Source organism: Anabrus simplex, chromosome 3 (assembly GCF_040414725.1).
Source record: "Anabrus simplex isolate iqAnaSimp1 chromosome 3, ASM4041472v1, whole genome shotgun sequence".
NCBI lineage: Eukaryota > Metazoa > Arthropoda > Insecta > Orthoptera > Tettigoniidae > Anabrus > Anabrus simplex.
The window spans coordinates 159422126-159450080 of record NC_090267.1 but is presented as its reverse complement, the minus strand read 5'-3'; the positions used below and the strand labels follow the sequence as shown (position 1 = coordinate 159450080).

Below are 27955 nucleotides of genomic sequence, written 5' to 3'. Positions count from 1 at the left end.
TCACTTCTGCGCAGATTCTCTCACTGAACTAGTACAGAGGTATTTCCTACCGGCTGATAACAGCACGTTGCCCGGTATTTGGAATGACCGGTTTCGCAATAGAAAGGCTGCAATCTTCCTTCCTCCAATATTTATTCTACTTTTATGCCTATCTTCTCTGTACTCTCCTTCACCATATTCATCCACCTCTTTTTGGGCCTTCCCCGTTGTCTTTCTCCTATTATTCTCTCTATACATACTCGCTTTGGAGTATCTTCCATTCTCATCATGTGTCCATGCCATTTCAGCTTACTGGTATCTATCTTGTCTTGCAGTTTCGAGAATCCAATTCTCTCTCTGATTTCCAAATTTTTTATTTTATCCTTTCGTGTCTTCCCAATTATTCCTCTAAGGAATTCTGCTTTCATCATGTTTTGTTGTTGTCCATGTGACCGCTGTGTATGTCAAAATTGATGTGTAATACATTCAGTACAGGATTTTTTTTTGCATTTCTCTGGGGCATCCTGGCTCCACACTAAACCCATCAACAAGCATAAAACACATTTTACAATCTTTAACCTTTTGAACTCCATTACCCTTAGCATATGCTTCCTGCTCCACTCCTAATTAATTTGTGCACTATGAACAGCTATTTATTTATTTATTTATTCATATCAGAAGCATACATTTTAGATAGCATAATGGTACTTAATGACATACATATCAAATAGTGTCTGCCCAGAATTTTGCCAAATCACGGGCATTAGGTGTCGCAGCCATGAAGTCCTCTATTGTGCAACTTAAAGGACGTTTACTACAGTTCATGAAATGGGCTGTGGTTTGGTCTTCACCACATTCACATTGTCTGTATGTGCCAGGAAAGCCCCACTTTACCATACTGATTCTTGATCTACCAACCCCAGTGTGAAGCCTGTTCAACGATTTCCACGTAGACCAATGTTCCTCGTGTCCTGGAGGGAGATGTTCAATTGGTAGCATCCAACCAGCAAGTTGAGGATTTCTAGTTCTCCATAATCTCAACCTTGTGGATTGAGCAGATTCGTTTAAATCTTCGGTTGTATTCAGGAAACTCCTCCTAGACCTCAATCTTCGGTGGGCAGGTTCATATCCATACAATGGGTGTGCACATGAGGCTAGTGCTTTAGTTCTCTCATTCATGGATGAAACTTCTCTTCTTATATCTGGTGGGGCGATTCCAGCCAAACAGTAGATTCTGTCTCGTGGAGTTGGTCTAAAGCAGCCAGTAATGAGTCGACATGTTTCATTTGGAGAAATGTCTACTTTTTTAGCATGACTTGATCTGTACCAAACAGGGCAAGCGTACTCTGCAGCGGAGTAACACAGAGCCAGGGCTGTAGTTCTCAACGTCTTTGGATGTGTACCCCAATTGGTTCCAGACAACTTGCAAAGGATGTTGTTTCTAGCCGACACTTTCTGCTTGATGTTCATGCAGTGTTGTTTGTAGGTGAGAGCATGAACCAATCTTACACCTAGATATTTAGATGTTGGGCAGTGATCTAGTTGAGTATCTTCCCATACTACCTGCAGTTACCTTGACGCCTGTCTGTTCTTTAAATGGAAGGCACATACCTGAGTTTTAGATGGGTTAGGCTTCAATTGGTTTCCTCTGTAGTAATAGGATAGTTCAGAAAGAGCCTCTGATAACTTTTCTTCTATAGCTCGATCATCCGCATATATGAAGCTTTTGGTGCCAACTGGAAGAGGTTGGTCATTCGTATAGATGTTGAAGAGCATAGGGGCGAGAACAATGCCTTGTGGCAAACCATTCTTTTGTTTCCTCCATCGACTATTCTGATCCTGAAGTTCAACGAAGAACCTACGATTTTGGAGAAGATTGCAAATTACTTGAGTCATCTTGTAATCTTTTGTCATGTTGTATAATTTGCGCAACAGTATACGATGATTAACTGTATCATATGCAACAGATAAGTCGATAAAAGCCACCCCTGTGATTTTATGATTTTCATATCCATCTTCGATATACTGTGTGAGATGGAGGACCTGTGAAGTACAACTTTTCCCTTTACGGAATCCTGCTTGCTCTGGGATAAGAAGTGGTTCAATGATCACAGTAAATCTTTCCAGGATCATCCGTTCTAGGATCTTGTACAGGCGACACAACAGTGAGATAGGTCTGTAATTTTCGGATCATTTGGGTCTTTTCCTGGTTTGAGAATTGCAATTACTCTGGCTTTCCTCCACACACGTGGTAACTTGCAGGTGTTTATACAGTTGTTGTACAGTTCTAGTAACCATTGTTTAGCAACAGGTCCAAATTGCTTTATTTGCTCAACACATATTTCATCTAGGCTGGCAGCCTTACCATTCTTACACTGATTTATTGCTCTGTTCAGCTCAGATAAAGTAAAAGGTTTAGTGAGTGTATCTGTCTCCTGCTCATAATCCCTCTAAATTCCTTTATTCTGAAGCCGACATGGATTTGATGGTTGTCCATTTCGTAGAAGTTGATGTGCTATTTGGTTTGCTGTGACATTGGAATGCGTTGAAGTTTTATTAGGATCACTACTGAGTCGTCTAAGTAATCGGAAAGAGCCTCCCCAAAGAGTGTATGATTTACATTCGGGCGTTCCCTGGGCAACGGTGAGGTGTTAACACCGGCTGATCTTTCCAATCCAGAAGTAACATCAACTATTATGAACAGCTGTAGGATGTGAACAATGCAAAAGAATCTAACACAAAATACATTAATCCTTGTATGTTTTCACTCTGTGGTACTTTTCAAAACAGTTTTCTGGGTGGAGACCGGGTTTTCTCACTTTCTGAATTTTGACTTTAGCATATCTGTTGCTCTCGTCGGCAATTTGCTTGAATAACTTGACACTAAAAATAAGTTGAAAAAATCTGTAAGGTGTTGAGGGATTGTTCCTACCTGATGCTTTGTATCCACAAATTGTTTCACTGAATGAGAATGCAGATAAATCAGGATCGCTAGCTTTCCACTCGAGCCATGGTTATGGACGAGCATCACCACCTCCGGTTTCATTATCACTATCACTTTGTTCACTTTCACTTACATTATTCACCAATAAATCATCCAAGTTAGTTGTTGGTTCATCATCGTCACTGTCAATGTCCACTAACTGTTCTAAAATATCCAGTTCCGTGAGTGAAGATGAAGCAGAAGCCATGTTTACATTCAAACAGCATCTGTGAGCTTGCTTAAACATTCGAGAATAACAGAGCTTAAAAAGCGTAAATAGGAAAACGTGTTCTCTCAGAGACCGTTAGATAGATCTACAATACCAGAACACGGCACAGTCGTCAGAAATTGCCATGTCGAGTGGTGCTCGACATCGAAGCGCAAGTCATATTTTAATGTCGAACTGCACTCGACATAGGAGTGCAAAAGGTTAAAAAGTTCTTTATGTCTAGGATGCCTACAGATTCGAAGACTTTCAAGTATAGTACTGCTGTACTATTAAAACCAGAATCCTCAACAGTACAGTAGAATGAACTCATCTAAAAAATGAAGAATCTAGGACTAAAAATAATACCAATATAATGGTCCGTTATTGGACATTATAAATTTTCCAGCTAACTCATTCTTGGTTGCCTGCGTTTCGCCCTCGTGTGCTAAGTTAGGCTCATCAGTTGGGACTTGGCACACCACCCAAGACGCAAGGCTAGTGCATACCATGGAGGCCACTACATAGGCTATTGGACTTAGCACATGAGGGCGAAACGCAGGCAACCAAGAATGAGTTAGCTGGAAAATTTATAATGTCCAATAACGGACCATTATATTGGTATTATAAATTTACTCATTCGGGACAAACATTTTAAATTCCCTATGGGAATCAACATCTGTATTATCTGATGGCCAGGCAGGCATCAATTTTTTGGAAATGAGACATAGCTCTCATAGTGCATTGGCACTGCTGGTGGCTTCAAGTAGCCTATGCAGTGGCCTCCACGGTATGCACTAGCCTTGCGTCTTGGGTGGTGTGCTAAGTCCCAACTGATGAGCCTAACTTAGCACATGAGGGCGAAACGCAGGCAACCAAGAATGAGTTAGCTGGAAAATTTATAATGTCCAATAACGGACCATTATATTGGTATTATAAATTTACTCATTCGGGACAAACATTTTAAATTCCCTATGGGAATCAACATCTGTATTATCTGATGGCCAGGCAGGCATCAATTTTTTGGAAATGAGACATAGCTCTCATAGTGCATTGGCACTGCTGGTGGCTTCAAGTAGCCTATGCAGTGGCCTCCACGGTATGCACTAGCCTTGCGTCTTGGGTGGTGTGCTAAGTCCCAACTGATGAGCCTACCTTAGCACATGAGGGCGAAACGCAGGCAACCAAGAATGAGTTAGCTGGAAAATTTATAATGTCCAATAACGGACCATTATATTGGTATTATAAATTTACTCATTCGGGACAAACATTTTAAATTCCCTATGGGAATCAACATCTGTATTATCTAGGACTAAAACTCAGAGAAAGATACAGTAGAAGTCCGCTATAGCGAGTACGGCATATAACGAGAACTCCGTTATAGCGACAATTTCTTTCTGTCCCTTCAAAATTCCTATATATTAAGCTGTGTATCGTCCTTCGGTTAAAGCGAGAGCCCTATCACTGACACATCCGTTATTACAAACGATTAAGTGCGCGTGATTTTTCATTACCGATATTTATGCACCCCAGCGATTATATTGCATGCGATTGATTACCTTCGGTATCGTTTCCTTGCTATGTCCACTGGCGAGTTCTCTCGTCAACATTCGAAGGCGATGTCGGAAGTCAATTAGTAATACTCATCGACTGCTGTTCCGTAAAGAAAATTTGAAATGAAAGAGAACATATTCTCGAAAAAAATGCGTAAATAATGTGTCCGATAAGGTTGTTAATGTAGGATTCTAAAGGGTTTATTGTGTCACCTATTCAATACATTAAAATTTAAACATTTAGGAATTTATTATTAATTCCATTTGAGACATGTTTCACCCTTCATTGAGGGCATCATCAGTCAAATTACCTCCTCAAGGCAAAATTCAGGTACCTGATTAGTGATTAAATTATAAACATTAAGATACATTACAATGGGAAAATTAAGCAACCAAGAAAAACTTGTTCACAGGTGATACAGTTAAACAATATAAGTTTATCACTTGCAACGGTTGTTAACTCGTTAAAAGTAAAGGCTGACTAAACGACTGCTTAATTTTAAGGCTAAATACTGCAATTACGTAAGAATGGGATACACCTCAAGGTATGGCAGAGTGCATAATTGATTTCAGAGGTTAGTTTATACACTGAATGACAGAGCAAATGCAACACCAAGAAGGAGTGGTCAGAACTTTATGCCAATTGCAGGGTAGACTGACGTCACTGAGGTATGCTCATGATGTGAAATGCGCCGCTGTGCTGCGCACGTAGCGAACGATAAATGGGACACGGCGTTGGCGAATGGCCCACTTCGTACCGTGATTTCTCAGCCGACAGTCATTGTAGAACGTGTTGTCGTGTGCCACAGGACACGTGTATAGCTAAGAATGCCAGGCCGCCGTCAACGGAGGCATTTCCAGCAGACAGACGACTTTACGAGGGGTATGGTGATCGGGCTGAGAAGGGCAGGTTGGTCGCTTCGTCAAATCGCAGCCGATACCCATAGGGATGTGTCCACGGTGCAGCGCCTGTGGCGAAGATGGTTGGCGCAGGGACATGTGGCACGTGCGAGGGGTCCAGGTGCAGCCCGAGTGACGTCAGCACGCGAGGATCGGCGCATCCGCCGCCAAGCGGTGGCAGCCCCGCACGCCACGTCAACCGCCATTCTTCAGCATGTGCAAGACACCCTGGCTGTTCCAATATCGACCAGAACAATTTCCTGTCGATTGGTTGAAGGAGGCCTGCACTCCCGGCGTCCGCTCAGAAGACTACCATTGACTCCACAGCATAGACGTGCACGCCTGGCATGGTGCCGGGCTAGAGCGACTTGGATGAGGGAATGGCGGAACGTCGTGTTCTCCGATGAGTCACGCTTCTGTTCTGTCAGTGATAGTCACCGCAGACGAGTGTGGCGTCAGCGTGGAGAAAGGTCAAATCCGGCAGTAACTGTGGAGCGCCCTACCGCTAGACAACGCGGCATCATGGTTTGGGGCGCTATTGCGTATGATTCCACGTCACCTCTAGTGCGTATTCAAGGCACGTTAAATGCCCACCGCTACGTGCAGCATGTGCTGCGGCCGGTGGCACTCCCGTACCTTCAGGGGCTGCCCAATGCTCTGTTTCAGCAGGATAATGCCCGCCCACACACTGCTCGCATCTCCCAACAGGCTCTACGAGGTGTACAGATGCTTCCGTGGCCAGCGTACTCTCCGGATCTCTCACCAATCGAACACGTGTGGGATCTCATTGGACGCCGTTTGCAAACTCTGCCCCAGCCTCGTACGGACGACCAACTGTGGCAAATGGTTGACAGAGAATGGAGAACCATCCCTCAGGACACCATCCGCACTCTTATTGACTCTGTACCTCGACGTGTTTCTGCGTGCATCGCCGCTCGCGGTGGTCCTACATCCTACTGAGTCGATGCCGTGCGCATTGTGTAACCTGCATATCGGTTTGAAATAAACATCAATTATTCGTCCGTGCCGTCTCTGTTTTTTTCCCAACTTTCATCCCTTTCGAACCACTCCTTCTTGGTGTTGCATTTGCTCTGTCAGTCAGTGTATTTTCTTGTATCTGGTTAAATAACAGAAAAGCTATTATGAAAATTTATTATTTGTAATACAATTGTATTTGTATTCACTTGTATAATTTATATTCATTATCAAGCAATAAAAATAAAATACAGATAACATATAAATAAATGGGTGGCGATGGTTAAAAAAGCCAGCCCCCACATTCTGTATCACAACACTGAACGTTAAGACTATGTCTGGTTGAAGTAGCAAATTAGCCACAGCACTTGAGAGAATGCATACAGACATGTGTGCGGTGGAGGAAAAAAGATAAAGCAGAGAAAAGTCATGCAACACTGGGTGTAGATACAAACTGATATACTATGGAATGCAGAGAACAATGATGATGCCATTGTTATATGAGCAAAATTTGTGGTGCAACAATACTACGATTGCTTGATGAAAATCGTTTATGTTGCAGATATAAGGTTAATCCACTTTTTTCAGTGCCTACAAACCGATCTGAGCACAGAAACAAAATTTGCCTTCTGGGCACTGCTTGACGAGAAGACCGCTGAAGTGCCACCAGACACGTCGGACGGAGGAAAGAAGACCACACAGTGCATATGGAAAGAAGAAAGACGATGGCCAACGAATTCTCGATTATGCAGATTTCTTTTTATTTTACAATTTGTTTTACATCGCACTGACACAGATAGGTCTTACAGCGACGATGAGTTAGCAAGGGCCTAAGAGGGGGAAGGAAGCGACCGTAGCCTTAATTAGGGTACAGCCACAGCATTTGCCTGGTGTGAAAACGGGAAACCACGGAAAACCAGTTTCAGGGCTGCCGACAGTGGGGTTTCAAACCCACTATCTCCCGGATGCAAGCTCACAGCTGCATGGCCCTAACCGCACGGCCAACTCGCCCGGTGGATTATGCAGAAACTCATGGTCTAATCATCACAAACACCTGGTTCAGAAAGCGTGATACTTGCCTAATCACATACTGCAGTGGCTCCAATGCAACTCGGATCGACTACATTCCTGTGAGACGACTGAACCTTAAAGACGTTTTAGAGACAAAAGTCGTTCGATACAAAACCGTTGCAATGCAACATCGAGCAGTCATCTGTAAGCTGTGGATGAATTCACCAAGAGCCAAATACTAGCCAGAAATGGACCAAAAAGAAATGCATGGTGGTGCTTCAAGGAGAAGGAAGCAGACGTTGTTGCAAAAATTACAATTGAAGAGAGCTGGACAAAACTGAAAAACACCGCTCATGAAGCTGCACGTCTATTCTTGGAACAACAAAACCAAGATGATGAAGGATTGACAAAGACATGTAGCTTTGGAATGACGATGTTAAGGATGCAGTAGGCAAGAAGAAACAGCTGTATCACGAGTTTCTCTCAGATAAAACACCATCTTGATGGAATGCCTATAAAGCATCCCATAGTAAAGCGAAGAAGGTAGATCACTGATACATCAAAAAACAAAATGGTATGCAGACCGCGAATCTTGACACACACCAAGGTGAGCAGGACATTTACCAGCTAAGCATATCAAGGCATCGCAAAACTGAAGACACCCAATGTTTTTATTGCATCAATGACGAAACCAGTTAGCTGTGGTCGACTGGAAGAAAGTAAGGGAACTTTTGAGAAAATTTCAAACAAAGAATTTCTCCACCCAACCACCTCTGCTGCTGAAGTTCCAATTAAGGAATTTGACATCAAGAAACATAGGTTGACGACCACGAAGCCCTTAGCTGAGTCCTGGCATTGCTTCCACTTACTTGTGCCGGGCTCCTCACTTTCATCTATCCTATCCGACCTCTCTTGGTCAACTCTTGTTCTTTTCCGACCCCGACGCTATCAGGTTTGCGAGGGCTAGGGAGTCTTTCATTTTTACGCCCTTCGTGGCCCTTGTCTTTCTTTGACCGATATCTTCATTTTTCGAAGTGTCGGATCCCTTCCACTTTTTCCTCTGATTAGTGTTATATAGAGGATGGTTGCCTAGTTGTACTTCCTCTTAAAACAATAATCACCACCACCACCTGACATCAAGAAAGTTTAGGCTGTTCTGAAAAGATGAAACCAGGAACAGCCACCGGCTCTGAGAGTTTTGGTGCTCTCAACGGTAGGATGCAGCAGCATGGCTAACACATCTTTTCAACCACACCATCAAAGAAGGTCAAATACCAACACTCTGGCGACGGAACATCACCGTACCAATCTTCGAAAAGAAGGGAAGCCCTACCGATTGTTCTAATTACTGCCCAATCAGATTTCTGAGCCACGCGATGAAGGTTTTAGAACTTACTGTCAACAACAGGATTCGCGAGATAGCCAAACTTACAAAGAGCAAGTTGGATTTGTGAAAAATTATGGCACAACAGATGCAATTCACGCTGCATGGCTGCTAGTTGAGAAACACCGTGAAAATAAAAAGCCGCTTCATTCTGCTTTCATGGACCTCGAGAAGGCCTTCGATCACGTACTGTAACTTTACAATGGCGAAAAATGAAAGTATCCTCCAAATCAATACATCATATATATTCCGTCATTAGACGGAGTAAACAAGATCAGACATGTTTCGGCTCGTTTGAGCCATCTTCAGTGAAAAAATTAGGGGGGTCGGAATAATTTACATAATATGAGTTGAAAAAATGCTAAAAAACATAATGAAAGCGCAAATGAAAAAACAAACAAAAGAGAGCCTATACGGAAACAAAATTAGTACAAATATACAATATTTACATCAATATGCAGAGCAAAAAACAACTTATTGTGACAAAATTCAGTGAAACAGGTGTTAATTTGAAATAATAATAGATACTAAAAACTGCGTTAACCCAAGAAACAAGGGAATGAGAAAACAAATGATGTAGATGGAAATGAATGATAGTAGCACATGGTGAGGTTGTGGACCTCATAGTTTACAAACTATTGGTTTATAAAAATCACAAAACAGTTTGAAATCGCTGTCAAAATCATCTTAGTGGAAATCCATCACATCAAACTGGTCAGGAGGAGAGCGGGAGCAAACATTTTGAGAGAAACCAAGCCTGAATTAACCTGCAGGCGAAAAGCCTGTGATAAGGAGAAAAAACACTATGAAATTTAAGGCTTTAGAAATAGCAGCATTCTCAATATCTTCTCAATCTAGCGGTCCCTTTCTTCATTATTGTTTCATAATGTTGGCTGGTGTTTTGCCTTATTATAGAGGGGTCGGAAGAGCCGCATATAAAAATATGAGAAGCTGTGTTAGGTGGAAGACAGATGCATAGTAAATTGTAGTAATCTAGTGGAAACCGTCAATGAAGTTCTAATCTGTAATGGAAAAAAAAAAAGAGGTTGTATGAGAAACATGGGTTGATAAGTAAAAAGTGTGGAATGGTTGTGAAGAATGCTTAAACTTACGGTGTGCAGTAGGTGGTGTCCTCTCTATAACACGTACTGTAACCGTTCATCACCATGCCATAGGCATGTTAGGAGGTTTAGTCAATCATATATGCCGTTTTCCACAACATTCTGCGACATATGATGTCGTAATTAGCCGTTTACGTTCCGAACGGGACACGAGTTGTGATACGCAAACCTGAAGGGAGCAGGTTTCTGTGCTGTATCAAGAGAAGGATAGCGTATTACCGCAGAACCTTGAAATTGCGCTTTCACTCTATGCAAGAGAGGAGGAGAGATGACGCTACGTGTGAAAATGTATTCTGTCAGAGAGTGAGGTGAATTAAGGTGTGTTAACCCCCAAGAAATAAAAAAATCCTTACTGATTCAACACCGCATTCATTGGTGCCAATTCACCAAATTTAACTAAAAACAAGGTAAAGAAGAACACCTTTGTCTGAGATAATCTATGGAAATTTATAAGTCAGGTCTCATTCGAACCGACGTATTTAATGCAAATTGCGGATGCATATGAACGCAATACTTTAATAGTGGATCGGCAATGACGCATGTCATTTAGTGGTGCGCAGACTGAAGCCGAGTGTTAAAATTTGGCAACGTGAGGAAAAAAGTGGGAGTACTTACGAGATGAACCATGACGCGTGAATTTATAAAAGGACGCTTTTGAGATTGTGAAGAAGACCCGCTGATCCGATATACTTAAAACTGGATCAGTATAAAACAGGGGTCAGGAGCTATAATTTTATTACTTTCACGTCACTAAAAGATTACGTTTAGCGGAGCCGAATCTCGATTAGGGGCTTGGTTTACCGCCTCTCCGACCACTCAGTCCAGACAATATAAATAAAACCCGGACCTAGATGCAGGATATCATTGTAATTTGTGCAGCCGCAGTACTTACGTGTCAGTAATGAACTATGGATATCAGTGTGTGAAGTGCTGTGTCAAGGAAAAACATATCAGCGCGGTGTAAATATTGCGAAATCAGCTATGCGGTACAAGATAAAGTACAGTAGTGATTAATAGAGGTGTTATTTCAACATTTAATCCTTTAAATATTGGTGACTTCGTGACGGCTTATGATGCAATCATCAGAGAACGGGCAAACGCATCAGGGTTTAGAAGTCGTGAGACAGCCAATTACATTCAGTAATAAATAGCGGCCGATTTAAACACATTTAAAAGGTGAGTGACGCTCAGTAAATTAAAAGAATGGTGTTCGTGATAAGAAAAACATTTGCATACTCCATGCACACTCGTGGTAACAATTAGACTGTGTGATTAAAGGGGAAATGAATAGTGATTTATACAAACTTACTGTTATACCATATGGCTTGACTAGGCCATATCTTCAATATGTATTGTTTGCTATATGTTTAATATTTCTCTGTGTAATGTATTTATGTATTTCTGTTATTCTCAAGTGTTTATGGTGAGGGGTAGGATACCAACGTTGTGTTAATTCGTTTTGAATATAAAAGGGTCAGGTAAACCCAGGATACGTATATGTGTTCAATATAATATGTAATTGATGTGGTCAAATAGACCATGTGTTTGATACGCGACGATGTAATCTCATGCGTAAAAACAAATGTATTAATCTGATCTGCCTAAATTCCACAACCATGACAGCTAACTAATAATATGATTTAATGAGAGAGTGCCATCCTGACCTTGTGGTCAGTCCATTCAAATAATAGATACCATCGAGTATCATTGCTCAGAGATAAATAAATAAACTTGTGTTTGTGAAAATGTATATAGTATTAGTGCATGCTAACAGGGGGATTTAAAGTATGCCAAGCGATAACCACAACAGTGTACGAACTGACAAAGATGTTGAGGCATACTGTATACAAATTATTGCTTTACTATTGATTTCTTTTTTTTGGTGTGTGTAATAATATGGCATAATCTCATGTATTTGTTGTGTGGTTCTATCAGTTTAATAAAATGTTTAGTAAGTACTGGGAACAAAATTCTTCTCATTTAATAATATTAATGTATTCCTCGTACATTATAGAGAACCCTACTTTCGTTATATTTAATGTAGTGCCCATTTTTCTTTTACGAACATTCCATTACCCGTATGCTACTGAGCTTTAACCGTCGACGCAATGAAAGTAGGGAGGATGGGACTTCAAGCCCCGGGATGTAATTTCCAAAGGTTCTCACCTAGGAATTTCATTTATATATTTGTTTGTGAAGCCGAATTATGTAATTGTTGCCCTGATATACCCTGGATGGGTACAGTACCATATGACCTAATCTGGTTTGCACTACAAGAACATGCATTCCAGAGCACCTTGTTAAGTGGGTACAATTGCTCTACATAGAACCAAGGTTTATATTCAAACTGCCGCAGGAGCGTCCAATGACTTCCGCATCACTGCAGGAGTCCACCAAGGCCCCGCCTTATCACCACCACTGCTGTTCATTCTTGTGACGGACACCGCTACATCAGACCTTCACAAACCGATACCATCGACACTTCTCTATACTGATGATGTCATGTTGGCTGTGGAGAATAAGCTTGAGCTCCAACACCAAACAGAAGAGTGGAACAACCGACTAGCGCAATACAGCCTGCGCCTCAACAAAAAGGAGACAGAATAAATGACATTAGATCTTCAAGAAGTTGGAACCATCCACGCTGACGGTGAAGATCTACCACGAGTAGAGAAATGGAATTATCTTGGCTCCACAGTCTCTGATGATGGCCAACTTACTGACAAGGTAAACATAAGGATACACGCAGCGTGGCTGAAGTGGTGAATGATAACAGGCATCACCTGCGACCGTCGAATGAAGGACCATCTAAAATCTAAGACCTTATTACGATCGCCGTATCTACAGCACATTTCCCTACCTTACTTACTGCTGTTCGCCTCGACCTCGTCCTCGCCGCATCAAGCATTCCGCTCACCTGTGCTCTACAGTACCAGCGCGATTACGTCATCCTCGCTGCACTTCGCCGTTGCTTGTGCGCTGTGTGAACACGTGATGTCATGTTTCTCGAACACACTAGCTTGTCGCCTTCTCTCCTTTTCTGGAATATTCTACACCAATATATATTGCCCACTCCGCTGCTCCACATTTGAGTCGGGTTTCGTGGCGGAGTGGTGGAGTACCAAGAATCCTGTGCCTCTTGTAATCATGTCAATTCCATTCGGACTCTATCTTCAAGCTATTTGGTGAGCAAGACTTATTGTAATTTATCTTCACTTGGACTTTAAATTTTCATTCGGGCTATTGCCTGCTGAAATTTTCTTCCGTCGTGTTGGTATGCTGCATTGTTAAAAGATCATTACATAGACTGCATCTCTACGCGAACATGTGGTACGGACGATTATGAAGTACTTATAATCATTTCAGATGTCTTCCTAGACCTAATGCAATTGGTAAATTCTGCAATACCCGGTGAAGAAAATCCTTTCCCTGTCCTAATCCTTATCCCACTTCCCTTCCTCCTCCCTTTCGTGTTTCTTCTCTTTCGGGGCTTTACTCCCACTTTCTTACTCGGTTTCTATATATATTGTACGCTTAAAATTTATTTAATAGGCTTTCCTTTTATGCATTTTTGGATATTCAATTTGTAAATGTGGCACACTTTTCGGATTTTTCTCTACTCTGGTATATTTAAAATTTATCTTCCATTTATTTATCTTGTTGTTATGTTTTATTGTTAAGTATATTCTATTCAGATTGTTATTCTTTTGGTCTTCCTATTGGCCTAGCCCCCTTCTTACTGCGCATTTCCTTGGTTTAAATCATTCATTATTATTATTATTATTATTATTATTATTATTATTATTATTATTATTATTATTATTATTATTATTATTATTCATATTATCTATTCCACTACTATACTTTGGTACACTGAGCTTTCTACGGTATTGCTAATTTCATATTCCGCTCTACGAACTTCAGATCACTTATCACTATTGCATGATAGTACACCACCCACGACAGTATGATAGCAGTACCACTCACTACAGTATGGTAGCAGAGCATGGTTTGATTGTAAAAACTTAACATGTACAAGTGACGTAATTTATTAAAGTACATTCTTCAACTACTTGAAACATACATGTACTGAGCTCTTCAATTATTTATTTCACATCATGTGTTTTTCATTTATAGCTCATAAGTATAACTGGGATTTTCTCACTCTGGGTATTTCAGACAATTTTTTTCTTGACTTAATCAAAAAAGAAAGAAAGAAAGAAAGAAAGAAAGAAAGAAAGAAAGAAAGAAAGAAAGACGGGCCTGAACCTACCAGACTGTTATCCATCCTGTTGTTTTATGGCACTGAGTGTTGGCTAGCTACAAAGGAGGTACAACGCCGACTAAACGTCATGTAGACAAAGATGCTTAGGTCGACAACTGCCCTCGCTAGAGAGGATCACATTTCAAACGATGTTATTAGGAAACATTTTGGCATTGCATTGATCCAAAAGAAAACACAGAAAAGCCATCTACACTGTTTTGGGCATGTGTTGTGTGCAGAGGACAATGCATTGGCAACGTCAGCGTATACATTGGAATTTGCTGGAAAGAGGCTCAAGGGACAGCAATGGGGCAATATGGTGGACAACAACCTGAAGGCTGTAAATCTCCATCCAGATGTAGCCCAAGACCAAACTAAATGGAGACAACAAATCCACACAGTGGGCCATGCCATCAGATAGGACAAACACTAAAGAAGAAGAGACACAAATAAATGGAAAATTGATTTATTATAGAGGTGTAATTTTATCATTACCTTCTAATAAAGGCTTAAGATCTGCCACTGTTGACTCTGACAGAAAAAGGATTTCTTGTTCATGAAGAAATCATGGAATCTTGGAAACAGGCAGCACAAGGCATATTGATATGATAGCAATCAGCACTGAGTTGAAAAAAGGAAATCTTATTGACCCAACTGTAAGAACAGCCATACCTTGAACAACCATATGACATGCACACAGAGAAATGCTCCATCTATAATCCAATCACACCTTATTACTTTTTTTTTTTTTTTTTTTTTGGTTATTTGCTTTACATCGCACCGACACAGATAGGTCTTATGGCGACGACCTTATTACATTCGAAGTACCAACTTGACAACATTCAGATCATTGGTTTGATGGTCAGATCCCACACTTCTTCTCAAAGTTCTGCAAGGATTTCCATCTGGACAATTCCTTTCTTCTAATATTTGCAATTACTGCTCTAAAGGGCACAATTCCAATCTTACGTAATCACTTAAATGGACCATAAATTACAGTCATATTGTTTAAGACCTTCCAGGCCCTCTTATTCTTAATTGTATAATTACAATGTTCATTATCAAGCAATAAAAATAAAATAAAGATAACACACAAGTAAACTGAAAATTGATATGCAATAGAATTGTAAATTTATTGTTACCTTCTAATAAATGCTTAATCTCATCCGTGGGTGCAATGGCAAGACTCTGCAGGTTAGCTTCCTTCATTTCAGAAACCAATCGCTCTACTTGTCGCTTCTTTTCAGCAATAGCAGCTTCTACTGAAGTAACCTGGAGTGGAAGAAAACATATGTTAAATATCTTTAATGAGAATTTATACAGCAAAGCAAAGCAAACAACATGACAAGACCATAACCTAGTAGTCTGACTACCAATAAGCATAGTTTGTCCACCATCATCATCGGTTTTTTTCTGCTAGTTGCTTTATGTCGCACCGACACAGATAGGTCTTATGGCAATGATGGGACAGGAAAGGGCTAGGAGTGGGAAGGAAGAGGCCGTAGCCTTAATTAAGGTTCAGCCCCAGCATTTACCTAGTGTGAACCACGGAAAACCATTTTCAGGGCTGCCAACAGTGAGGTTCGAACCTACTATCTCCCGAATACTGGATACTGGCCACACTTAAGCGACTGCAGCTATTGAGCTCGGTCATCATCGTAGAACCCCTCCAGCGTGCCGGGTAGGGTGGTGTTGAATGAGTCTTCGCCATTGTTGTCTGTCCAGAAATGCCTTCTCTCTCATTACTGACTCCCAATTCTCTCCACATCCTCTCTCAGCTGGTGAAGCCATATCTTCCTAGGTCTTTCCACTGGCCTTCTACCTTCTTTCTAGGCATTCGCTTTAAATACCATGTCAGTCTTGAAATCCTTAGCTTCTCTTCTATCAAGTCCACTTCTAGTTCCATTCTGATGTCATCGTTCCTTACATGGTTCTTGCATGTTTTTTGGAGGGTAGTTTGTAGAAACTTCATTTCATATGCTTGCAGTTTAATAACTTCCCTCTCTTTCAGTGAACATGTTTCTAGACTGTATGTGAGAATGGGCACAAAGTATGACTTATTCAGAGTCATCGTGGTGCCCATGGATACTTTGTTATCCAAAGTATATGCCTTACGAGATAGTAGAAGTTGGAACTGATAGTCACTCTGTTTACTATTTCTTTACCTGCAGTACCCCAGCTGGAAATCATTAAATGATAATGTTGTTTGTTTAACATTCATTCAATTGCTACAAATGTTGAGAGATCCTAAGGTACCAACATTTTGCTCTGCATGTATTTCGTAACATTCTGGAAAACCAACATCACAGAGTAGTCACATTTAACCCATTCCAGTCTGGGCCTTAATATCCAAACAAACGTTCTGGACTGGGCATTTTTAAGGATTTTTAAAACATTATATATCTGTACCTGTAGGAGATATTTGCATGATTCTTTTATCTTTGTGCTTGTTTGAGCATCTAATTTTGAAAAACACTGTTTGTATCATGTCAACTATCACATGATATTTTAAAATTGTTTATATATTATAACCATGTTTTGCGAATGGAGGAAAGGTCTGACAGATAAATAAGCAAGTACAGTTTTCTGAAATACTGCTATATTTACCCAATTTTGCTGATATAAAATGTGCATTGCAATTACAAAACAACAATGAGTACGATATAAAAATAATAATTTTTCAATAATAATAGTAATAATAATTACAATAATGAAAATAGGAGCTCTTATGAAATTTTATTTTAATTGATAAATTTTGTCAAAAGTTACTCAAATGTAATATTATTGTTCCATTTACTACAAAAGACTTCTGAGAAAGAGAAAATACAGTCTTCTAAACAGACGACTTTAGTAATATGTAGACAATCTTACGTATTCACGCAAGTATGAAATACGCGGGAACATGCGCTAGGCCGTAAAACGAACTCCAATCATAATGAAATGTAAGAAGTTATTTCGAATTCATGTCAATAATATGTTCATTTGCGCATAAACTTATAATATATCATAATATATCGAAAATAACCCTTTCGTCAAGCACATGTTTGCCGCAAGAAGCCATGTCTTAGAGCTTAGACATATAATACTGCCATCTGCTTAAATACTCTCGTAACTAATACTTGAAGAAACACGATATAAACACCAGAATGCGTGCATAGCTCGTTCTCGATTTTTAGTGAATTGTCAAACCTTACAACGGGCTATGCCCGCAGTGCGGCCTGAACGTAATTTCAGCCGCTGTTTGACCGGAAAGAGTTAAACATTCTCACATGCCACCAACTACAGCTGGGATTGAACGCATTATCTAGGGAACAGAAGAATAACGACGATCATCTACTGCACCAGTGAGGTTAGCAGCAGTATTAAAATGCAGCCAATAGTTTGCTTAAGTGACACTATTCGAGACTGCAATTCATTATCCTTATCAGCCAGTGTAGACAAAAAGAACTTCCGTCTAGCAAATGGAGGAGTTCAAGTTGTGAGCAGGTATTGAGTAACAACTGTTCTAAGAAATATGACAGATAAGCAGTGACAAACACAATGGAAGGAATGAATTGATGAGAATTTATTTCAAATGTATAAAAGAGGTTTCTTTTCCCTCAAATCAGTGCTTTGACTTGTTTCTGCCCACTGTCAACACTAACAGCTATATTGAAGGAATAGGTGACCATAAGGCTGTAATAATGGATGTAGGACTCGTACCAAAAATGCTTAATAAGAGGGTCACACAAGACAAGAAATTATAAAGAAAAACTAAAGATGATGAATTTGGGACTTACCTTAAATCACAGTTCAGTTGTTGGATAGGTGAAGGGAGTAATGTGGATACACTTTGGGCTAAATTTAAAGGAATCATTTGGGAAGGAGAGAAGAGATTTGAACCTGTTAAGAAGGGTAAAATGACCTCAGACCCTGTTTATTATACAAGGGAATTAAGAAAATTAAAAAGAAAATGTAGAATAGTAAACAGGAAAATCAAAGAGGGTAGGGAGAATAGAGAAACTAGAAAACAACTAATGAGGGAACTGAATAGAGTGAAAAAGCAAAAGAGAATTATATGAATGGCATACTTCAAGAGGGTAATGACCACAAAGGGAAATAGAAAAAGCTGTATTCATATATCAGGAATCAAAAAGGAAAAGGAATCCAAATTCCTACAATGGTGGGAGAAGGAGGTGAACACTATTTAACAGATACTGAGAAAGCAAATCTATTTAGTAGGGAATTCAGAGATTCAGTAGAAGATTGTCAGGAGTTGGAAACCGTAACAGAAGATAGAGAGGGAAAGACACATAGGGAAACAAGAAGCTTCTCATTCACAAATGAAGATATTTTCAGAGAAATCCAACTGCTTCAGCAAGGAAAAGCAGCAGGAAGTGATCAAATAACTGGGGAGGTATTAAAGACAATGGGGTGGTACATAGTGCCTTATTTAAAATTTTTCTTTGACTATGTCATAAATAATAGTGTAATACCAAAGGAATCAGCTGATTCTTGTATTCCGATCATTGTAGTTCTGAGTAGGCAGTTAAAATGTCCGTAATTTATATTTCACACCCTCGACATTTCAGTATTTATGAGCGGTTAGCTAATAATCAAGTTCCTACCGTACATTCCAATAATTGCAATTCAAGTCCCTGGAGTAATTTAGACAGAAATACTTTTGAGAAATTATTGTACACAACCTCATATTTTTCAACATTTAAGGACACTTTTATTCTTCGTCCCGTGGAGTAGGAAAAATAATAGTAATCCACCATCTGTAAGGATCTCATAACCACATTTCAGTTGAGAATTGTAGTGTAGATACAGTATATTAGATCGTAACTTGCCTGTTATATTCGTGTGCATTTTTGTGCAAACGGCAGGTTTCATTTCTATTACAGCACAGTAGGACAAGTAGTACTAATATTAATCTGTATACATGTTTAACTTTGTTGGTAATCTTTGAGTACCTACCGGTAGTTCTTGCGAATATCTAAATTTAGGCCTAATTGGAATTTTCATTCCTATTTGTGCTTAGTACAGTAACTTATTAGAAATTAGTGCCTATTCTACAATTTTGAGTAGTTTTGCGAATTTCGAACTTTATGGTTATTTTCTTTTCTGTTTTTGCTTGGAAATAACCTGTTGTAATTAGAATACGTCTGAATGTAGTTTAAAATTATTGTAGTGTATTGTAGTATCTGTACTTAGTCTGAAAGTAGTTTAAAATTATTGTAGTGTATTATAGCATCTTTTTAGAAAGTAGTGTGTTTATTCTATTACTGTGAAATATTTGTATAGTATAGTACCGATTCTGTGGTATCTGTAGTAACTCTCTTACTAAAATTCTGTTGTTGTAATTAGGGTAGACTTGACTGCAGTTAAGAATTGTGTAATTCTTGTGTATTATTCTCTGTTTCCAGTAATTAACAGCAATTCTCATCGTGTTAGTGTGTTCTAGGAATAAAAATAGTGCAATTAAGTAGTATTGTAGTGTAGTAGTAGCCTATATTAAATAACTTACTGTCATGTGTTCTTTGTAAACTAACCTATACAATATTTCTTTCCTTTCATTTTTATTTTGCACAGAATAAGTTATCTTATTTTTCCTTTTCTTTTCGTTATTTGGTAAAAAATGGCTAAGCAATGGGAGTGTAGGAACTGTGGGTGTGGCCAGGCATTAAGGAGTATGAGGGAGGAGTCGGAGAGCTTGAGGGATATAATTAGGATTCTCTCAGAGGACAGGAAGGAAAGTAGGCCACCAAACATTGTACAGGATACATTAGGTGTAATAGAGGGATTAGAAGGAAAAGGGGGAATTGTGGAAGACAGGTGGTCTAATGTTTTAAGGGGAAGGAGATTGCAGGCTAAGGGCTCCATTCAGGATAAAAATTCAGGACTGGTGTCGGTGAGAAATCGGTACGAGTCATTGCAGGTAGAACAACCGAGGGAAGATGAGGAACAGGGAACTGTTGCCGAGAAGTTTGGAAGTAGGAGAAAGGAAAGAGGTAGGAAAAGGAAATGTGGAGTAGTGGATAGGAAAAGACAGGTGGAACAGGGTAATGGGTTGGAGAAAAGGGAGGAGGAAGTAGCTTCTGCAGCTGTCAAGAAAGATAGGACTGACCAGGACGGGAGGGGACCAAATGAGGTGGGTAGGGTTGAGGCTCTGGTCATGGGGGATTCTATCGTTAGACATGTCGGGAAAGTGTGTGGAGGAAAGGGTACCAGGGTAGAGTGTTATCCAGGAATTAGGTTAAGGCAGATGTTGAGGAAAGTAGAAGAGCAGGAGGAGGGAAAGGAGAAGTTGGTAGTGTTTCACGTTGGTACTAACAACGTAAGACAAGCAGGTATAAGTACCAACATAGTTGGGGATGTGTGGAATCTGGTAAATGCAGCACGGATGAAGTTTAAGGAAGCGGAGATTGTTATTAGTGGAATACTGTGTAGAAGGGATACTGACTGGAGGGTGATTGGGGATTTAAATAAGACTATGGAGTGGGTATGTGGGAAACTGGGAGTGAAATTTCTTGATCCTAATGGGTGGGTAGGAGGTAGGGATCTGCGCTCAGATGACCTTCATTTAAACCGCAGTGGTACATATAAGTTAGGAAATTTGTTTGGAAGGGTTATATGGAGGTACATTCAGGGAAACAGGGTGTGCTAGGGAGCGGTGTTAAGGGAACAGGGAACTGGAAATCAAGAAGGGATGACATAAAACTGTTAGTGCTCAACTGTAGAAGTATTGTAAAGAAAGGAATATAATTAATTTAATAGATATATACTTACCAGATATTGTAACAGGAGTTAAATCATGGATGAAAAATGATATAATGGATGCAGAAATTTTCTCACGGAACTGGAGAGTGTATCGTAGAGATAGGATAGGAATGGTAGGAGGGGGGGGGGGGGGGGGTATTCATTCTCGTGAGAGAAGAATTTGTAAGCTACGAAAAAGTCAAAGATGACAAGCACGAAATTCTAGGGTTAAGGCTCATTTCTCAAGATAATAGACAACTTGATGTCTTTGGAGTGTACAGACCAGGAAAGGGTAGCGCAGATGCTGATTCAGAATTATTTGATAAGAGCTATGTGGGAAACGATAAGGAAAGGAACATGATCGTAGCGGGTCATCTCAATTCACCAAATGTCAATTGGGAAGGTGATGCGAACGACAGGAAGCATGACCAACAAATGGCAAATAAGTTAATATGGGAAGGGCACCTGATTCAGAAAGTGATGGAACCAACTAGAGGGAAGAATATTCTGGATGTGGTGCTGGTAAAGCCAGATGAGCTCTACAGAGAAATCAAAGTAATAGATGGTATTAGTGATCACGAAGCTGTTTTTGTGGTAATTAAAAATAAATGGAAAGAAAGGAAGGTTTTCAAAATAGGACTGTTTGGCAGTACCATAGGGCTGATAAAACAGGCATGAGGGAGTTTTTAATGTAACTATGATCGGTGGAAAACGATAAATAAAAATGTAAACAGACTCTGAGGTGGGTTTAAAGCAATTGTTGAGGAATGTGAAAATAGGTTTGTACCTACAAAGGTGGTAAGGAATGGTAAAGATTCACTATATTATAACAGGGAAGTAAAGAGACTAAGAAGGAGGTGCAGGTTGGAAAGAAATAGAGTTAGAAAAGGCTATGGAAGTAAGGAGAAATTGAAGGAACTTACTAGGAAATTGAATCTAGCAAAGAAGTCAGCTAAGGATAACATGATGGCAAGCATATTTGGTGGCCACACTAATTTTAGTGAAAAATGGAAGAGTATGTATAGGTACTTTAAGGCAGAAACAGGTTCCAAGAAGGACATTCCAGGATTAATTAATGAACAAGGGGAGTGTGTATGCAAGGATCTTCAAAAGGCAGAAGTATTCAGTCAGCAGTATGTAAAGATTGTTGGTTACAAGGATAATGTCCAGATAGAGGAGGTGACTAATACTAAAGAAGTATTAACCCTCCGTTACACGCACTGTGGAGTGAGAGTCCGCACTTTATTATTCTTTGGTATCATAGGCCGAAAATGCAAGGAAGAACGGGCTGCCTTCTTGTAGCTTCCTTTTGCAACAATACAAAGGCCGTGACGGCGTGAGAATGTCTGAGTAATCGCCGAGCTGTTGATTACAGAAATTTATATTGTCAACTGCAGACTTGCGGAGTCTGAGTCCGCAGGCATGTATTGGTGAGTTGTTAATCTTACTCACTCTTCCGTTACTATTTATTATAAAATTATATGCTTTTATTACCTACAAGTGTAGAAGTGGGCTCATTTTGATATATTTTCTACATGTGATTATTTACAGTGGGATAAACATGATATTACAAAATGAGCTATAAATAATTATTTTGCGTCCTCTTTCCAAGGAGTTGGTGCGATTTATTCCGAGAGTTATGGATCAAATCGAGCAGTCATTGGGCGACGACGAAGTTGGTGCAAGTGATTATAGTGATCGGGACGTCGTAAACGATAGTGATCATAATTCTGAGAGCAAGCAATCCACGTACGAAGAGGACGTGACTGAAAGTGAGCAGTGTGGAATATATGTTGGAAATGACTGGGCCGAGTGGAATCATTGCCCTGCAATAGAAAGGTCAGGCAACCTGAAGATAATATTATAAAACATTTCCCTGGAGTAGTAGGAGTTGCCATGAGTACTGAGACACCAGTTGAAGCTCTGCAATTGTTCTTTACCGACGAAATGCTACAAGAAATGGTAACATGCACAAATCGCTATATATACCCTTGTGTCATACAAGTCAAGGAACGACAAAGTTGTAGGTTCTATCTACTTTCCATGAATACCATTCTATTGATGACGATTCATATGGATCAAAACCCTCAATGATTACCTTCTATAATGACACGAAGTCGGGCGTTGATAAGGTGGATGAAATGAAATGCACTTACTCCATGGCAAGAACATCATGTTGTCGTGACTTCTCCGTGCGATATACATCAATTAATAGAATGTAACAATTGCAATTTTATTCCAAGGAGTAAATTAATAACCAATTATTGTTAATTTACAATTAGTTTTGCTAAGTCCTGTGATTTGCAGTTGATAACTACTAATTTATTTAAAGGACTGAAATATTCTTGTAAATGTAGATTGTATACACATTTATCAATATAAATAAAATCAAATAAAGTAATTACGATGTAAAACAGATTGACAAAAGAGAGAAATAAGGAATTCTTGAAAAAAGAATTGAAATGAAAGGAATGGAAGCTTACAAACAATCGCAGACTGTCAGTCCGCGCGCGTGTAGCGGTGTTACAACAGAGCGCATGTTTAACAGAGGGTTAAAATTTACCTATGACAGCAATGACATTTACAGTAAGATACAAAAGTTGAAAACTAGAAAAGCAGCTGGAATTGATAAGGTTTCGGGGGATATACTAAAGACAATGGGTTGGGATATAGTACCATATCTGAAGTACTTGTTTGATTATTGTTTGCATGAAGGAACTTTGCCAAATGAATGGAGAGTTGCTATAGTAGCACCTGTATATAAAGGAAAGGGTGATAAACATAAAGCTGAAAATTACAGGCCAGTCAGTTTGACATGCATTGTATGTAAGCTTTGGGAAAGCATTCTTTCTGATTATATTAGACATGTTTGCAAAATTAATAACTGGTTTGATAGAAGGCAGTTTGGGTTTAGGAAAGGTTATTCCACCGAAACCCAACTTGTAGGATTCCAGCAAGATATAGCAGATATCCTGGATTTAGGAGGTCAATTGGACTGTATTGCGATTGACTTATCTAAGGCACTTGATAGGATAGATCATGGGAGACTACTGGCAAAAATGAGTGCAATTGGAGTAGAAAAAAGAGTGACTGAATGGGTGGCTCTGTTTCTAGAAAATAGAACTCAGAGAATTAGAGTAGATGAAACTTTATCTGTCCCTGTAAAAATTAAGAGGGGAATCCCTCAAGGCAGTATTATTGGACCTTTATGTTTTCTAATATATATCAATGATATGTGTAAAGAAGTGGAATCAGAGATAAGGCTTTTCGCAGATGATGTTATTCTGTATAGAGTAATAAATGAGTTACAAGATTGTAAGCAACTGCAAAATGACCTTGATAATGTTGTGAGATGGACAGTAGGCAACGGTATGATGATAAACGGGGATAAAAGTCAGGTTGTTTCACAAATAGGAAAAATCCTCTCAGTTTTAATTATTGCATTGATGGGGTGAAAGTTCCCTTTGGGGATCATTGTAAATACCTAGGTATTAATATAAGGAAAGATCTTCATTGGGGTAATCACATAAATATGATTGTAAATAAAGGGTACAGATCACTGCACATGGTTATGAGAGTATTTAGGGGTTGTAGTAAGGATGTAAAGGAGAGAACATATTTGTCTCTGGTGAGACCCCAATTAGAGTATGGTTCCAGTGTGTGAGACTCTTACCAGGATTACTTGATTCAGGAACTGGAAAAAATCCAAAGAAAAGCAGCTTGATTTGTTCTGGGTGATTTCTGACAAAAGAGTAGCGTTACAAAAATGTTGCAAAGTTTGGGCTGGGAAGACCTGGGAGAAAGGAGACGAGCTGCTCGACTAAGTGGTATGTATGTCTCAAGTGTTATTACAATATTATAAGTCCACCTGTTCAATACAATACAATATGATCCACTATTTCATATGGTCAAATGTTTTTTATACATAATACATAAAAGTCAAAGGTACATGTTTCACCCTCCTTAGGGGCATCATCAGCCTATATCAATCTTAAAAATAATAATAATACCGTACATATACTTATAAATTATAGGTTAAAATGTTGAAAATGGTTTTGTAAAACATTATACAATAACATCTAAAACAATAATGCACCAAAGTATGTTAAAAGAGAGTGAAATTAACAGTTTGAAGATTAAAACGTGATTAAACATGAGATTTTGAGAGTCTAAAACTAAAATGGATCCATATTTTTATAATATCATGAAGACTGTGAAAGCCTTGAGTATAAAAACAATCATCAAAGGGGGATGTTTCTTCAATTCTCAAGTTGAATCCAAGGTGGTAAAATCACTTTCAGTTATTTAAAACGGAAGTGTGAATGTAATAAACAAGTTTAAAATGTATATGATTGGGATATCTGAAAGTCAAGAAGAAAATGGAACTTCTGTAGAGGCGATGCTTGTGATAAAACGTATGTCAAAGCTAGCGGAGTTCGGAAATCATGGTAGTCGAATGGATCTAAAAGATAGTCAAGTTGATATATAATTCCGTTGAAACATGTGTTGGAAGAAATGTTCAGGATTTTCTGAAACAAAATGTAGAAGAAAGTATGTTAATAATACCGTACTGTACAAGAGACTTCCCGTACGTCAAAGATGGCTAATGCGGTACTTACTCGTACGGAGCGTACTAAGTACGTCAGGTTGTTACAGCAACGCTAGCTTGACTGGGTTTTCGACTTCTAGTATTATAACGGTGTGGCTGAGGCAGTGAAGGGCATGGAGGGGGGGTAATGGTGGGTGGATCCTTGCGCGCATGTGTTGTTATTGGCGGGCTGTTAGGAGCAAGATGGGCGGGCCTATCATTTGACGAGGTGGTGGAAGCTTTAGAACAAGAAGTTCTAAAAGTTGGCGGGATTGTATTATGTATTCAAAACATAATACAATCCCGCCAACTTTTAGAACTTCTTGTTCTAAAGCTTCCACCACCTCGTCAAATGATAGGCCCGCCCATCTTGCTCCTAACAGCCCGCCAATAACAACACATGCGCGCAAGGATCCACCCACCATTACCCCCCCTCCATGCCCTTCACTGCCTCAGCCACACCGTTATAATACTAGAAGTCGAAAACCCAGTCAAGCTAGCGTTGCTGTAACAACCTGACGTACTTAGTACGCTCCGTACGAGTAAGTACCGCATTAGCCATCTTTGACGTACGGGAAGTCTCTTGTACAGTACGGTATTATTAACATACTTTCTTCTACATTTTGTTTCAGAAAATCCTGAACATTTCTTCCAACACATGTTTCAACGGAATTATATATCAACTTGACTATCTTTTAGATCCATTCGACTACCATGATTTCCGAACTCCGCTAGCTTTGACATACGTTTTATCACAAGCATCGCCTCTACAGAAGTTCCATTTTCTTCTTGACTTTCAGATATCCCAATCATATACATTTTAAACTTGTTTATTACATTCACACTTCCGTTTTAAATAACTGAAAGTGATTTTACCACCTTGGATTCAACTTGAGAATTGAAGAAACATCCCCCTTTGATGATTGTTTTTATACTCAAGGCTTTCACAGTCTTCATGATATTATAAAAATATGGATCCATTTTAGTTTTAGACTCTCAAAATCTCATGTTTAATCACGTTTTAATCTTCAAACTGTTAATTTCACTCTCTTTTAACATACTTTGGTGCATTATTGTTTTAGATGTTATTGTATAATGTTTTACAAAACCATTTTCAACATTTTAACCTATAATTTATAAGTATATGTACGGTATTATTATTATTTTTAAGATTGATATAGGCTGATGATGCCCCTAAGGAGGGTGAAACATGTACCTTTGACTTTTATGTATTATGTATAAAAAACATTTGACCATATGAAATAGTGGATCATATTGTATTGTATTGAACAGGTGGACTTATAATATTGTAATAACACTTGAGACATACGTCAACTTCAATACGGAACCAAAATGAGAATAGTCACTTGTAAGTGGTATGTTCCGAGCTGTCAGTGGAGAGATGGCGTGGGAGGACATCAGCAGACGAATAAGTTTGGATGGTGTCTTTAAAAGTAGGAAAGGTCACAATATGAAGATTAAGTTTGAATTCAAGAGGACAAATTGGGGCAAATATTCGTTGTATAGGAAGGGAAGTTAGGGATTGGAATAACTTACCAAGGGAGATGTTGAATAAATTTTCAATTTCTTTGCAATCATTTACGAAAAGGCTAGGAAAACAACAGATAGGGAATCTGCCACCTGGGCGACTGCCCTAAATGCAGATCAGTAGTGATTGATTGATTGAATGAATGGAAGGAATCTATAATAATACCAATTTATAAAGGAAAGGGTGATAAAAGGAACCCAGAGAACTACAGACCAATCAGCCTGACCAGTATAGTTTGTAAAATACTGGAGAGTTTAATATCAAAATACATCAGAGGGACATGTGATGATAAAAATTGGTTCATGAGGAGCCAGTATGGATTTAGAAAGAAATTTTATTGTGAGGCACAATTGGTGGGATTTCAGCAGGGCATATCAGATTAGTTGGATTCAGGAGGCCAGTTCGATTGCATAGCCATAGATCTTTCCAAAGCCTTTGATAGAGTGGAACATGGAATATTATTAAAGAAATTGGAAGGAATAGGATTGGACGTAAGGGTTATACGTTGGATAAGAACATTTCTAAATTCAAGGGTTCAGAAAGTCAAAGTAGGAAATAATATATCACAGGAAGAAAAAGTTTGGAAGGAAATTGCACAGGGTAGTATAATCGGTTCGTTACTTTTCTTAATATACGCAAATGATTTAAGGAAAAATATAACATCAAAAATAAGAATGTATGCAGATGACAATTGTTTTTCTA

At 39.3% G+C, this 27955-nt stretch overlaps 1 protein-coding gene across 3 annotated transcripts in view; it reads right to left on the bottom strand.

Annotated features, from left to right (window-relative positions):
* Positions 1-27955, bottom strand: part of RASSF8 (ras association domain-containing protein 8) — a 280866-nt gene that overhangs the window by 12896 nt on the left and 240015 nt on the right. For all 3 annotated transcript variants that reach the window (XM_067142793.2, XM_067142794.2, XM_067142795.2), the window contains exon 8: positions 15518-15647. In XM_067142793.2, the coding sequence (XP_066998894.1) occupies positions 15518-15647 (130 nt within the window). The remainder of the gene's footprint in view (positions 1-15517; positions 15648-27955) is intronic.